This window comes from Equus quagga, chromosome 13 (genome assembly GCF_021613505.1).
Source record: "Equus quagga isolate Etosha38 chromosome 13, UCLA_HA_Equagga_1.0, whole genome shotgun sequence".
NCBI lineage: Eukaryota > Metazoa > Chordata > Mammalia > Perissodactyla > Equidae > Equus > Equus quagga.
The window spans coordinates 1,718,614-1,734,448 of record NC_060279.1 but is presented as its reverse complement, the minus strand read 5'-3'; the positions used below and the strand labels follow the sequence as shown (position 1 = coordinate 1,734,448).

Genomic DNA, 15,835 nt, shown 5'->3' with positions numbered 1-15,835 from the left:
TGGTGAGGCGGCTCGGGAAGCCTGAGCCTGCAGTCCCTGTGGCAGCTCCAGCAAAGGTGCATTATTTATGCTGGCGCTGTTTTAATTAATATAGAGATATATTCAATGCGGCTTGACAACAGTCTCAGCAATCTCAAGAAAGAAAATAAAGGACTCCCAGCTGCATGGGATCGGCTCCTTCGGATTCCGGTTCCAATTGCCAGCTCAGCATGTGTGCAACTTGAACCGAGGCCCCAAACCAGCCCAAGCACGGCTTGGCCACCTGTCAGTTCTCCACCCTAGGGGTTGGTTCAGCAGGCAGGCAGGGATCTCCAAGCGCTAGCTTAACCTCTGGCTCCACCTAACGGCAAGAAATCCACACTCCCCTTTCACCGATGGACAAACTGAGCTTCATCCAGGAAGGTCCCAAAAGGAGGAAACCATTCAGCAAAGGAAACTAATGGTCCTCTGCTTGGCCTCCCAAGCAGCAATTTTCTTCCCCTGCCATCTTACAGGACGGAAAGTGATGTCAACTTTTCAGTTAGCATCTTGGGTCTCTCCAGCCCTTTGTCTGGGAATAGCACTTCACACACATTATTCAAACCATCTCGAATGGGTGAGTCACTAGAAGGGCTGCTGAATAATGAGGAACAAACACAGAGGCCTGAAAGGGAGCTGAAAGACAGAGGCACAAACGGTATCTGACGTCCAGCCCAGGGTCTTGGCCCAACATCCGTCATTCTCTCTGACCTTTGCCTGGCTTCCCTATCACTTTTATCCTATTACAGCACTTCTGCGTAGGGCGGGGAAAACTAAGTCGCCGGCTGGGCTTGCCAGGGGAGGGTCTGCGCTCACCTTTAAATCAGGAGGCTTGCTTCGGGGACCCGGATTGGGCGCCGCGGCAGTGCCCGCATCTGAAGTTGGCCCGCCAGCGGAGTTAGCACCCGCGGCCTCCCCAGGCCGGAGGTCCGCGCCCGGCAGGTGGCAAGCGGCATCTTCCAGCCCAGCTCCATCCTCCTCGCCCTGCTGTTGCCGCAGCTCGTCCGATTTGCACCTCTTCATGGTGTATGTGGGTCGGCAAGGGGACTCTGTCCTTCCAGCGCGCCGTCTTGGGGGAGACCGCACCCCCTCTTACTCTCAGAAACGAGGCCCAGGGTCTACATCATGAACGAGGAGGGGAGTCGGCGGATCACAATTTCTTGAATTAAAAAATAAATATTTTTAAAGGAGGATGGGGGGGCGAGGAGGGGGAGCCTTGGTTACAGCTTGGAAGAGTTCATTACCACCTGGGGAGCGGAGGCAGGTCACAGTCGAGGCTGGGCAGCAGGAGTCCTTGGGCAGTCATTGGAGCGGGAGGAGGAAGACAGCCCCCGGCCCCCAAACTTTCTGCTCCAGGGCATGGGCAGGGCGGAGGAGAGCGGGGCGGCGCAGAGCATCCCTCCCGGCTGGCCGGGCTGCTGGGCGAGGCAGGGCTGGGGCAGCCGGCCGGGCAGGTCCTCGTCGGCCGCCCTCAGCGCCGGCTGCGGCCCCCGGCCCTGCCGCTGGCCCCCGCCCCTCATGGGCCGGCCGCTCCCGCCCGCCCGCCGCGCCGCCTGCTGCAAAGCCGCGACCGCGGCCCGAGCCCGCGGCGAGCGAGCGCGCAACCTACCCCGCCCGGCGCCTCCGCCCGCGAGGGGGAAGGCGAGGCAAGGAGAGAGTGACAACGGCAGCGGGCCAATGGGAAGCCCAGAGGGCTGAGGGGGCGTCGCGCGGCCGCGTTGTTAGGGTTGGTTGCGCCGCGCGGTGCCCCAGGAGAGGTCTGGAGGGCTCTGCGGCTGCGTTTTGGCATTGCGGAGGGCGGACTGCGGAGGAGAGGCAGGGGCGGCGGGCAGCCCGGGACGCGGCTTCAGCCGATGCGGGCGGAACCCTCCCAGGAAGGGCTCCCTCGGGATTGCCCCACCCACCCGTTGTATTTGGCAGGGAGGGGGCCCAGTACGGGATGCTCGTCATCACTGCTTTTTTGCCCTAACTTTGGACATTGTATTATACATCCCTTCAGTAAGGAAGGCACCGAGCCCCTCTAGGATACCTGGTCTGAAACACAAACCTATGCCTACGTTCAGAGCCGAAGGAAAGGGGGTGTTCTTCTGCCCCAGCGCCCCTTCCCCCACTTTACCTATCTCACGTGAGCTTTATGCTCAGAAATGAACACGTATTTCAGATTTGAACACAATAATGTGTGTGAGAGTTCCTTGCAAGCTGTGAAGCAACTTTTAAATAAGAAGGGGTATTAACTGCAGGAGGTTGAGACACATGGAAGAAAAGGAAAGGAATGCAATCTCTTTTTCCCGTGAATCTCAGCCGAACTGCGCTGAGCAATCTGGAGGCAGAAGAGAGCAAATATTGGGGTTACCACGACATGGAGCCTAATATTAATAACAACCCCATCTGAGTGTCTGCTGTATGCTCACTGTGGAGAAGATGGTTTTGCCCATCCAGCAGCCTAGACCAGGGGGACTCAAAGTATGGTCCTGGGACCAACAGCATAAGCATCATCTGGAAACTTGATAGAAATGCAAACTATCAGACACCAGCCAAATGTAGTGAATCAGAAACAGTGGGCCCAGAAATCTGTTTTAATAGGGCCCTCCAGGTAATTCTGATGCAAGCTAATATTTGGGAATCACTGGCCTAGACTATAGTGAAGAGGCCACTTGGTCTGAGTCATAGTGAGGATCGCTAAAAGATTTTACAGTTTACCAATCTCTTTTACACTCATCACGCTGTTGTAGCCTCAATTCAGTCCTACTAGTCTGTGAGTTTCCTGACTGTTCTGTCTTCTTCCCATTCCAACCACTCATTTTAATGTGTATCCTAGAAGAGCCTAAGTTGTTAGGAATTTATTTCAGTCGAGCAGCTTTCTAAACTAGGCAGCTCCATTTTTAGAAGACCGGAATTTAGGAAGGGCTGGGAATGTAAAACCACCCCTCACATCCACTACACAGTATCAGGCACAATGTGGAAACACAAAGCTACAAGCCTTTAGCATTTTCAGTGGGGAGGGAAAGGCAGAATGCCAGTGAAAACCGTGGCAGGACTAGACAGAACCAGTGGGGGCACATTCCACGGTGCAAGGTGTCAGGCAGAGGAGTCTATTGGTCCCTGCCTGACTTGGCCCAGAGAAGTGCAGGGTCCTCACAGACCCTGGGCAAGTCTTGGGAGGAAAGCAGTGGTGAGCTCATGTGGATACATGTTCATGACCTGAGTCTAAGCTGAAGAAAGGTGGAGGGAGTGGTGTGAAGCTTTAAGGAAGCAGAGACCATTATCATTTTGAATTATGCCTCATTTCTATACTAGGTTGAAGTTAGCCGGAAGTGTTTTTGTTTTTGGGGGCTTTTTTTAAAGATTAGTACCTGACGGGGCCGGCCCTGTGGCCCAGTGGTTAAGTTCAAGGGCTCCACTTTGGCTGCCCAGGGTTTCGCATGTTCAGATCCAGGGTGCAGACATGGCACCGCTCATCGAGCCATGCTGAGGCGGTGTCCCACATAGCAGAACTAGAAGGACCCAAAATTAAAATATACAACTATGTACTGGGGAGTTTTAAGGAGAAGAAGGAACAAAAAAATTAAAAAAAAAAAAGATTGGCACCTGAGCTAACATCTGTTGCCAGTCTTTTCTTCTTCTCCCCCTCCCCCTCCCCCCTCCTCCTTCGTCTTTCTTTCTCCCCAAAGTCCCCCAGTACATAGTTGTATCTCCTAGTTGTAGGTCCTTCTGGCTCTGCAATGTGGGACACCACCTCTGGCTTGATGAGTGGTGCCATGTCCGTGCCCAGGACCTGAACCTGTGAAACCCTGGGCTGCTGAAGCGGAGCATGCGAACTTAACCACTTGGCCATGGGGCCGGCCCCTTAAGTGTTTTAGATTATCATAGACACATAACATGATGGCCAAGTTTCCTATTTATGGCTGTATTTAGCAAGCTGTAATGCAGGTCAACAAAAAAATCTATAGTGTCTTTCATGAAATCAGCTAATAGTTTACATTCTGTTTTGGAGAGGTGGCATAGCATAGTGGTTAAGATCTCAGACTCTGTGGCCAGACTGCTTGGGGACAGATCCTGGCTATGCTCTCCACTGACCATAGGACTGGGGGTGAGTTATCTAACCTCTTTATGTGCCAGCTTCCTCGTTTGGAAGTGGGGATACTGACAATATCTACCTTAGAGAGTTTGGGGTAATATATGGAAAACACTTGGACCTTGCCTGGCACAGCGGCGGCCTTAGATATCACAGAGGTGTCACCCAGCTTCAAAAAGGTTGCACACTCCAACAGTTCTATCTTTGGGAGTTCAAATGTGTCTCAGCCGTTTCTGACTTTCTCTGGGCGTCCTCTGTAGAACGACTACACTGCTGTCAAGGAAGTTTGGCTGGAAAGTCTACGTAGTGACCCATGTGACCTACAACTGCCAGTTTGAAGCTGGTGGGAAATTTCAGTAGCCATAGTAACTTCTTGAGTGCCTAAGAGAAACAGAACTTTGAAGTACTTTGACTGATTGAAATTGTGTTTAAAGGATTGGCTCATTCTATTATTCTAGGCTTCTTTGGGAAAATATAGCCACACATTATGTTTTAATGTTCAAGATAAGACAAAAATTTGCAGATTTACAATGAAAGAGAATTTTGGATGTAGGAGTAGCATTTTCCATTCTGCTTTGACACGACTAGTTAATTACAAGTAAATAACAGTATAGTGGGAAGATCACTGGTCTTGGTGTTAGAAAATCCGTGTAAGAACTCCAGTTCTGTCATTCCCTGTGTGTTCCTGGACAACCATATCACTTAACTTCTCTCACCCTTGGTTTTCTCCTCTATAAATAGGGGCTAATAATATCTATCCTCGCATGGTTATTGTAGGGATTATTCCAGATGATGCATGTGAAAACACTTGACATGTAGTGTGTGCTCAGTAAACCTGAACGAGACAAAAATAATTAACAAACTTGGCCAAGCCCCCTGTCTGCCACATGAGAAAGGCAGAATTATCCCACTAAGCTTAATGCTCTTTGTGAAAGGAAATCCCAGTTAGGCTAATGAAAGCGGGTGCTCCTGGTAGATTCAAATTTGCTACACCAGTATGTGTATAAACAAGGAGGATAAAGAACAGGGTTATGGAGTTCTGTTCCCTTGTCAACAGCCAGTTCATTTAGCTTTATAAACTGATGAAGCTTTAATTATAGAGGATAATGTGCCAAGAACAACAGGTACGCATAGAGTAGGGTTTTTTTTTCTTTTTGTAAAAGTAATTAAATCTGAGAAATACAAGGCTTCTCTTTTTGCCAATAGCAAAAGGCTTGTAAATTATCCAAGAAAATTCTGTTTCCTATACGATAAGAATTCTTTAAAAAACATTTTAAACATCAAATGGGTAGGTAGTTGTCAGAGGGCTATTTTTAGATTTAAGAAACTAAGTAGAGTACTTTACTTAGAAGGTAAAGTACTCTCTAGAGAGACTGGATATAATAATTTGGATCACCGTATTGTGATACCAACATCATTACGAACATTCCTTTGTTAATGTAATTTTCTTCCCCTTCTTTTGGAGATTTCCACTTCCACTCATTGCTCTCCTTAAAGGAAGTTGGGTTCTGTTGGATCAGGGGAGTAAACTATGCAAATAATCGTCGGGAAGATTGGCTGGGTTGCTGGTGACATCACAATCCCACCACCTCAGTCCAGGCTCCTCATTGGCTGTTGTGAGAAGCAGGCAGGATCGGGAGGGCTCTGCATCACTCTGAGTTGGAGGAAGCTCTGAGTCTAAACTAAATTTTGTCCTGTTTTTTACTTAAAATGTACTACTCAGAAACATTTTCCATATGTTATTACATTTTTCCATGTTGTTCCATATGGTACTACTTAGATGTATTTCTATACGTCTAAGTAAACATTTTAAATGACTGCTTACCATTTATATATCATGCTTTATGCAACCATTATCCACCTTATTCTTACTTGTTTCAATTTTTGCCTTCAGAAATAAAACGATAATTACTAATTTATTCAGAAATAGTATATGTTATTTCCGCCATAACATAGAATCTCTGATACCTAACTGGCAATGTTTTAAAGGAGTAAACAAACCAAACGGATTACCACTCTTGTGGCCGTTTCTCTCACAGCATCCCTGAGACCTGCGTGGGAGACCCATGTCTGTCTCCACGCACTGGTGCAGCTCCCTCGGTAGCACAAAAAGCTGGAAGTTCCTGCTTCTCATTTCAGGTAGGATGCACATTCTTCATTCTGGGTGCTTGTTGCTCTTCAGTAATGGAGAAAAGTGGCAACAACCACGGCCATGAACAGAGGAGGCTTGTGAAGCATAAATTTAAACCCTGATTGTACTACTCTGCGAAAGCCTGAGACTGGTAAAATGGCTGCTTTGTGTCCCTTCCCTTCTCTATAGGGAATCCATACAAGCCTCCAGACAATCTGTTACTTAAAGCTGAAAATGCTAGACCTTACAAAGATAAGAAAGAAAGAAAAGATACCAGCTTTGCTCAGAGAGAATCAGTTGTTTGTTATTTTACATCTGAAGATAAATATCTATGGCAGTTCCATCTATTATTCTATGTGGTACTTTTAGATATAATAATAAGAGCAAGCAGCCACGATTCAGAGAGAACCACAGGTGTTAGGCATTTTGCTAGGAATCCTGTGAACACTCTCTTACTTAATTCCCATGATAGCTCTGCAAGGTAAGTGTTCCTCCCACTCTCCAAATGGGAGAACAGGCTCAGAGAGACTACAGCACTTTCGCAGGCCTGAGATCTGCACTCTGCCCTGACTCCTGACCTAAAGGCCTAATAGCTCACCCTTTCATGACTGTAATTCTGAAGCACTCTTGTGGTAAAGATGTTATCAGTGAGTATTAGTCTACAGTTAAATATATCTACATTCATTCAAATATATTTATGAAACATGTACCAGGTGCAAAGGCTTTCCAAGACTCTTGTGGAAGAAAGAGAATAAAGACGTTAGTCCCTGCCCTTGGACTTGAAGTCCAGTTGGGGAAACGAGACACAAATGAAACGTAAAACAACACAAGATCGACGTGGTTATGTCTGTCAACACTCTGGGAAGGAGACAATGGGGGACCGCAGTGCAGAGGAGAGAGCAAGCTCCGAGAGGGATTAAGATGACTGCAAGGAAGGAGCATTTACACACGTTCATCCATGAGTGTTTAAAGGATAAAATGTTGCTCTAGGATGATTCTTAAGTCTTTAAGTATGTAAGAACTATATAAATCATCTTGAATATAGAATCATTCAATGTTTAGGTCTCTTTAATTTTACATGTGCTTGTTACAGAGTTTTATGGCATATTAGTGATAGGGAGAAAACTTTTTTCTTTTATTCTCTGAGACCATGGGGCAGTGTTTCTCAAAGTCTGGTTCATGGGCTACCAGCAACATAAATCACCTTGGAATTCAGTTACGCATGCAAATTCCTGGACCCCATTCCAAACTGATGGAAACAGTTTCCAGGGGTGGAGCCTGAAAATCTGCACTTTAAACAAGTATCCGAGGTGATTCTTAGGAACATTAAAGTTTGAGAACCACCGACAGAGGGGAAGACTTGGTTGATCACATTTATCGATAGACTTGTGAATTAATAATAGCTCCCATTTATTGAATACTTACCATATGCCTGGCACACACTCACATTTGGTCTGTAAAACAAACTTTGTAGGTAAGTATCATAACCTCCATTTTACAGTTGAAGAAACTAAGGCTCAAAGAGAATTAAAAACTTGCCCGAGGTCACCTGGCTAGAAAGAGCTAACCAAACCAGTTCTGCTTGCCTTCACTGTCTGTGCTTTTCCCACAATGCCTCCTGCACTGTTGCCTAGGGATTGAGTGTCTATTTTGTGCCATATAATTTCCATCTAAACCTTTCAACACCCCAAAATGCTACTCTTGCCATATAAGATAACTAAGATTCAGAGATATTAATATATATCTCAAAATTACCTTCCACCAGTTGGAACAGAGCTTTCTGATTCTAGTATGAATTTTCCTCACTTTCACTTCTCCTGACAGTTCCTAAAACCTCTTTCAGCTCTGACTTTTGGGACTTCCTTTCCTTCGTGTAATTTATCCCAACCCTTTTCACCTAGTTTGGAATGGCAAACCATTAGTTGAAGTCTAGGCTTCATTTCTAATAGCTACCACACCTTTTCCCAAGACAGGAATGGAGAGCCACAGTCTGACTCAAGAGGGAAATGTCACTTGCTTGGAAAACCTTCTGCTGATCTTGTGACTGCAAAGAGAAAAAGACAATTTAACCAAAGAAGCCTCTCCTGGGAAGGAAGGATCACACTATCCCATGTGAGATCTTATTCTGGAGTTTGCACACTTAGGTCATAAATCATTTTTAGGGAGTCTGATATGGCCCTGGGGCATACCCAAGAAGACAGAGGGACAAAGGGCTGTTTTCACTGGGGAATGCACGCAGACTTGCCTTATACGTCTCACAGGGTGCGGAGAAAGACGATAGTACTCTCTTTAAAGATGCAATGACACAATACAATTCAGTAATATACAGCTAGAGCCACAGAGATGTCTGTGGCATTCACCCAGTAATACGCTCCTGGGAAATACTTCAAAAGAAGAAAACAAGCAACAACACCACAAAAAATCTTTATAACAATGAAAAACCTGAAACAACCTCAGTGCCCAAGAATAGGGAGTGGAATGAGTAACAAAGGCATTACAATGGAATGTTGTGCTGCTGTTAAAAGAAGTACATATGCTAAGTACGTAGAAACACAAAAAGCTTTCTTTAAATAATATAAAATTAAAGCATTAGACTACAAAATCGTGTTGAGCTGGAATAAGGGCTCTGGGGTCCAATGAACCTGTGTTATTAGCTGTATAGACTTGGACAAGTCACTTAACCCGCGTCTCAATTTCCTCATCTACAAATAGGGATAAAAATGTATCTTTCCAGGGTTGATTTAAGAATTAAAGATGACAGAAACTATATGGAAAAAATGTGGATAAACCATGGATAAAGATGGGAAGGGAGTGCTAAGAAACGATCATGTTTTATGCTAGGATAGACTATTGAAAACTTTATTTGAAATGAATTTACTTTTATGATGTTTTAAATGTAATATATTTTTCTCTTTATTCCTCCACACCCTTAAAAAATTTCATACTCCCCATGCAGGAGATATGTGCCCATGTCATCTGGAAACTTGTTTAAAGGGGTCAGTAAGCTCTATTTTGAGAAGGGTCCTAGATCAGTGCTTCTGAAATCAGCTCTAGGAGCCCTGAATACTCACACACGGGAAGGCAGCTCAGCTAGGTTCCAGGGCCTGTCTTCCAAGCACTTAGAGGTTTACGTGAAGCTCACTTCGTAGCGCGTCCTCTCTCCTCTACAATATGGCGACGGGGAATGTTCTCTTGACCAGGATGTCTCCCATTCATCTTTGCTTCAAAATCTTAACCCTCACCTCCATTAAACCACCTGCCTTCAGAGCTAGATTCATGAGAAAAGGCGTAGGCAGGAGGATGATATGAAAGAAATATTTTCTTTCAGCTAACATATATGGAGCACACTTTTTGTTTCAGGTATTGTGTTTGGCACATATGGACAGATACATACTAAGCCAGTTGGAATATTTTAGAACTCAGGCTTCGGAATCTTCTAGAAAACCTCTACGAAGATAATGTTGACATAGAAAAGGCTATTGGTAGGTTTTCATCTATCCATCTTCCTCCACCCAGGATCAGCCCAGAGAGATTAAAATATAACCTGTTGCAAGGTTTTATGTTGGGCAGTTAAGGAAGTTAACCAAAAGTGAGTTCCACTGAAATGCCAGGCAACATACTGGAGAAAAGATCAAAACCATTTAGATTTAGAAAGGCAATATGAATCTTCTAATCTTACTGATGAGAAATGAATTGTGGTAAAACTATGTTCAGGGCTTCTTCTGGAAAGTTTTGGGTCAGTTACTCTAAAAAATTTCCGGAAACCTTGTTCTTCTACTTGGCAGTAAAACAAAGATTACCTCTGTTGGGGTTACACCAAATTCCTCTTAATTGATTGTTTTTCCTCCCCTTGCTCTGCATCCTAACAGCCAGGGATGCCACTGATTAAATATTCAGCATTGGAATGACACTTGATGTATAATTAAATAGAATGCATTTAGCTGTTCAGCTTTATAGATCTTTAATCTTCAAGTTAATAAATTTTCATGTAGAGAATCTCATAAACAAAAACAAATAAGATATTTTTGGAGATACTGTCCTCCTTGAAAAAATATGTAATCCTAAATGTGAGTATTACTGTAGATAGGAAAGAAAACATTTCTCAAGCATTTCTATGTGCCAGGCGAGGTACTGACTGCTTTACACATTATGTCACTTAAGCCTCACAACTCTGTGAGGTGGGTATTATTAGCTCTGCTATACAGATGAAGTAACTGAGGCTCCAAGAGGATCACAAAGTAAGTAGCAGCACAGCCAGGACTGGAACTCAGTTCAGATTCTCTCTGACCCCCATGCTTTTCCCTAAATTTTTACAGGATTTCATTTCTGAAGCACTTTCACTTACTATGGCTCATTCCACCCTCCCAACAACACAGTGATACTGAGCACAGTCCTAGGGCTGTCTCTCTCAACAGAAGTCATGGAGCCGGGATTGGAACCTCGGTTTACAGCAATCATCATCATCTCAGTTACCTTTTTTTTTTTTTTTAAAGATTTTATTTTTTCCTTTTTCTCCCCAAAGCCCCCCGGTACATAGTTGTATATTCTTCGATGTGGGTCCCTCCAGTTGTGGCATGTGGGACGCTGCCCCAGCGTGGTCTGATGAGCAGTGCCATGTCCGCGCCCAGGACTCGAACCAACGAAACACTGGGCCGCCTGCAGCGGAGCGCGCGAACTTAACCGCTCGGCCACGGGGCCAGCCCCTCAGATACCTTTTAAGTCACTGTTAAGTGCCTTCTATGTGCCAGGCTTTTTGCTAAGCATTTTTTATACTATTTGTTCCCATTTTAATCCTCATAATAACCTCATGAAGTGGTCACTATTATTATCCCATGTGATGGATGAGAGAAACAAGACTCAGAGGGGACAACAACTTGCCTAAGATTATACAGTAGCAAGTCAGGACTAGAACTCAGGTTTGTAATAATGATAACACAATTGATAAAAGCAGCTACATATTGAATGCTTATCATGTGTCAGATACTGCTTTTTTAAAAAACTTCATTTTGACGTAATTTGAGATTTACAATTGGCATTGCTCTTTTAATATACATAACCCTATGTGGAAGGTGCTATTATCCCCATTTTACAGAGGAGGAACTAAGACAGAGAAAATAAGTCACGTCTCCAAGGGCATACAAACTGGAAAGGGTGGAGCTAGAATTGAACGCAGGTCTCTGACTCCCAGACCATGAGGCTTTGCTGCCTGCTGTTCTGTCTCCGTACACCCTTGCTGCCTAAAGTGTGGTCCACGGAACAGCAGCCTTGGCATCACCTGGGAGCTTGTTAGAACAGTGCATCCCAAGGCCCAACCAGAGCTACTGATTCACAAGCGTGTTTTAACAAGATGCCTGCGTGACTCTTGTGCACAAGAATGAAAAGCACTGAGCTGCAACACTGCTGGCAATGCACAGAATTAGCAGAGAAGAGAGCAAGATTGTCCAGACCAGGGCATCTCAAACATGTTCCCTGGGAAATCAGATGTGAGCTGGAAGAAGGTATGTTCTGCTGCTAAACTTGATAATGGTGATCTTTTCCCAATCGCAGAAAAAATTAAGTTAATGAATTCTATTTTCTCATCTTCTCTTCCATAGTTTTTCCTCTTTTCTTTGGAGCCAGATATTACTTGCCTGTTAGTAACTTTAGAAGATGACAACAACTGAACAGTAGTAAAGAAATACCTATGGAAAACTCAGAAATGTTTAATCGCTTGTTGTATTTTTTTCTTTAATTTGTGGGGTTTTTACTTCTTGGATTTGAGATTGTGATTTCATGTTGCAAAATAGAGAATAGTCATACTTTCTGTTGGTAGCTTGTTCCTAATTCACATGGCAGAATTAAATGTGAATGTCTTCTGGTCTTCCACAAAAAGCACCTGATTCCCATCTACATAAACATGAAGATCAAGTCTTCAGGATCCCTTTAGAGATCATCCAACCAAGAGGAACTTGTCATAGAAAAGTAAAGTTAGAAACTCTAATATATTTCTCATCTATCCCTCTTCCTCCAGTGAGGATCAACATTAATATCACCTGGTTATATTTTTATCTATATATTTATATAATTTTAAAATATTTTTTTCCATTTTTAAGGTATTAATAGTCACTTCCATCTGAGAATGAATGAGTGTATCAGATCTTTCCTGAAAGCAGGTTTTTCAGAGAGAGAGTGAGAGGGCGCACAAAAAGGCACTGTGCTCCGGCTAGAGCAGCAGCCAGGCAAGTGAGGGGAGAGCACAGCAGGGAGATGGGGCAGTGGGAAGGTGCAACCCCTTCACAGTCTGGCTGTGTGGGCCTCAGCAGGCTGGGAGCCAGGGACTAAGGTGGTTAGGTCCAGGCCTCAATGAGGGAGAGACATCGAGATAGTAGAAATATGAAGGCTTTTTATGTTCTCCTCTGTGCTTTCCTGAATATTCAAAAATGTGTACAGTGAATATTCATTCAACAAATATCTAACGGGTACCTACTAAGTGGCAGGCACTGTTCTAGGTGCTGGAGATACAGCAGTGAACAAGCCAGACAACAATCTTTGGGCCTTTTCTCTGGGGCTGGTCAGATACCTTGAAGAAGACACTTCAAGTTTCTTCTCTGGCTGGTAAACATCTGGTAGCCAGACACCTAGGAACTGAATGGCAGAAGAGGGCTGGGAATCTTAGCATCCAATACCCATACATTCACTTAATCTCCCTGTGTATATGGAGACCTCCTATTCAACCCTCTCTGGAGAGTAAATGCTTCAGTCTTCTTTTGGGGGGAGCGGGGACACTTGAAGAAGGGGGAGGTGACCTGGGGATCCAACTGTTCTTAGCTTTCAAAATCCTGTTTACTCCCTGCCCAGGGTACAACCTGTACCTGGCAGCCCTCTTGTCCTAGACCTCTTGGGAGGCAGTGAGGACATTCCTGAGACTGGGGGATTCTGCATATGAATCAGGGGGTGGTCTCAGTAACTCAGTGAACGCGTGCCCATTTGCTTTCCAGCATCTACATTTTTTTTGTTTTTGCTACTGGCTCCTCTCATTGTTGTGGGCTTATGTCTTTAAAAATCCCATCACTGTTGAGCCGGCCCTGGCCGAGTGGTTAAGTTCGCTGGTTCAGATCCCGGGTGCCGCTCATCAAGCCCTGCTGAGGAGGTGTCCCACATGTCACAACTAGAAGCACCTACAACTAAAATACACAACTATGTACTGGGGGGCTTTGGGGAGAAGAAGAAAGAAAGAAAAAAAAGAAGATTGGCAACAGATGTTAGCTCAGGTGCCAATCATAAAAGAAAAAGAAAAAAATCCCATTACTGTCATTTTAGTAGTGTTCTAGGAGGGAACAAAAGTAGATCTGTGTCTTATCTTCATTAATGGTTTAACTCATCACTTTCAGGAAACTCTTTCCTGTACTAACTTAAATCCTCTCTGGTTACCATTCAAGCCCTTATTTCCCCCTATTTGTCCTTAAAATTAGATATTTGAATAGAATATGTATTTCTACTTGTAGGTGATTGTGATTTAGGAAGAGTTCACTGTCATTCACATCCTTTAAAATTTTAAATAGCAGGAAACAAATTATCACTTTCCTCAGCAGATCAAAAATGGGGATGAGACATAGTCATACAAGTTCAAAATTATGTATGTAGAAGGTTATACCGCAGCATTGTTTGTCGTACCAAAAGACTGCAAAAAACCTCAAGGTCCATCAATAGAGGACTCGTTAAATAAAACATGCCAATCCCTATGGTAGGATATTATACAGTTAACAAGAATAAGGCAGATCTGCGTGTTCTGGTGTGGAAGAGTCTGTAAGGGCAGAATGTTGCAAGCAGAGTATGATATCATTTGTATTTAAACATATGTATCTCTATAGTATCTATATCTGCAACAGTGGTTACCTCCTAGGAGGGGAACTGGGTGACTGGGAGACAGGGAGGAGAAGGAAGACTTGGTTTTCCCATCTATACCCTTTGCACCATTTGAATTTTATGCCGCAGTCTTATATTATTTAAAACATAAATACAAAGCGCTAATGAATAGTTTTTAAAAGGATGAGCTCCACGACCTTTACCTGACATAATGCCCTTCCCGATTACTTCCACCCATCCAAATTCTGCTCCTTCTTCAAGATACATATTAATTCTCAGTTCCTTTTCGGGACAACTCCAGCGAGGGACTCTCTCATCCGATCTCTTTTGCTAGAAATTACCGTTGTGTGGCAAATCATCACCCTGCATTGTTACAGCTCCTCTTCTTCTTCTTTTTAAAAATAGTATCACCCATTTGTGTGAAACTTTCCACTTTGTATTTTCATTTCTGTTTTATGGAGCCTTTCAGGAGTTGCATCGGGGTCTTGCAAAGATGCGGAGTGGCCAGTGGGGAATATGGGAACAAGTCAAAGCGGGGAAGTACATGGGGAGGAGCTCGCGGCTCCCGCCATGCCCACAGCCTTCACACACACTCACCCGGCAGAGATTCATGTGAACCAGTGGCCCCTTTTTATAAAATGCTGAAAGCCTGTGGAAAGGCGAAGCCTTCACATTTTACGCTGAATTAACCCAATTATCCTGACGTCACAGCTAACAGCACCCACAACGCATGAGATGTTGGGAGACAGGAGAGAACATTCTGAAGCAAGAATCACAAAAATTTTAGAGCCTAATGGGCTTAAAGATAACCAGTCTGAACCCTTACTTCACAGGTCCCAAGGCAAGGCACTGGGAGAGCTCAGACTCAAAATCACCTCTCCTCTTCAATTCAGTTGAGGAACTCACACCATGCAACTGCGAGAGAAGAGGTCTGGCCTGGCTGAAAGATGGGGTCTTTCCACAGCAAGAAGACAGAGGGCTCTGTGCCTGGGGAAGGGGAGAGAAAGCAGGAGGCCAGAAAGAGGCGGTCGTCAAGTTCTGTCTCCTCCGTAACTGTGTCCAGGGCTCGGCGACAGTGTGTCAATAAACGTCCCCTCTATTTGCAGAAGCCTAGTTGAGATCCTCAGAGCTGGTTTGGAAGGCTACAAACCTCAGCTTCCCCTTACCCAGCACGGTCTCTCCACTTCAAGAAACCAACTGAACTTCCATTTAAAGCTCTTTAACGACATTTTCACATCCCCCTTTTCCACACCTGGAGAAGGAAAGTCAGAAAAGGAGGATGCGATACAAACGTGATGGGTTTCCCTATTTCCAGGGCATTTTCAGCCTGCTTTCCAGTGTCTACTGTGTCTGGAAAGTGAGAGTCATTTAGGGTAGCATGGAAATATTGCTGGCCTCGGTCTTGTTTCCTTCCTTTTCTTTGCTATTAAAAATTTTTCGCTGTGATCTCAGTAAGGTACCCCACTTCTGCTGGCGTCTGGATTCTGCAGCTCTTCTCTCTCCTCAGGGACACACATAGGGAGTAGGAACGCGTTTTTACCTGAGGAGAACGTGTAAGCACACGCTGAGGTAAGGGAAGCTTATACCCGAGTGGAACGAGTCCCATCCAGGCTCCGGTTTGGGAGTTCGGCCCCAGCCCGGACTACAAGTCCCAGGAGACCCCGCGGTGACGGTGCGCTGCACTGATCCTTCCCTCGCTCTCCGGACAGTGGGGTAAAGGTTCCGTTGCGGCGCACTGCGGCTTGGTGTGTTTTCAGCGGCGGTGA

At 44.9% G+C, this 15,835-nt stretch overlaps 1 protein-coding gene across 6 annotated transcripts in view; it reads right to left on the bottom strand.

The window, feature by feature from the left end:
• The window catches only part of TMCC2 (transmembrane and coiled-coil domain family 2), a 35,531-nt gene extending 33,924 nt beyond the window's left edge, over positions 1–1,607 (bottom strand). The window contains exons 1-2 of one of the 6 annotated variants that reach the window (XM_046683653.1): positions 1,263–1,607; positions 835–1,177 (exon numbers count right to left, since the gene is read on the bottom strand). In XM_046683653.1, the coding sequence (XP_046539609.1) occupies positions 835–1,041 (207 nt within the window). In that variant the 5' untranslated portion in view covers positions 1,042–1,177; positions 1,263–1,607. Of the gene's footprint in view, positions 1–834; positions 1,178–1,262 lie in introns of those variants that run through there. The other 5 variants (XM_046683655.1, XM_046683651.1, XM_046683654.1 and 2 more) reach the window with 5 other exon arrangements.
• Between the last annotated feature and the right edge of the window lie 14,228 nt (positions 1,608–15,835).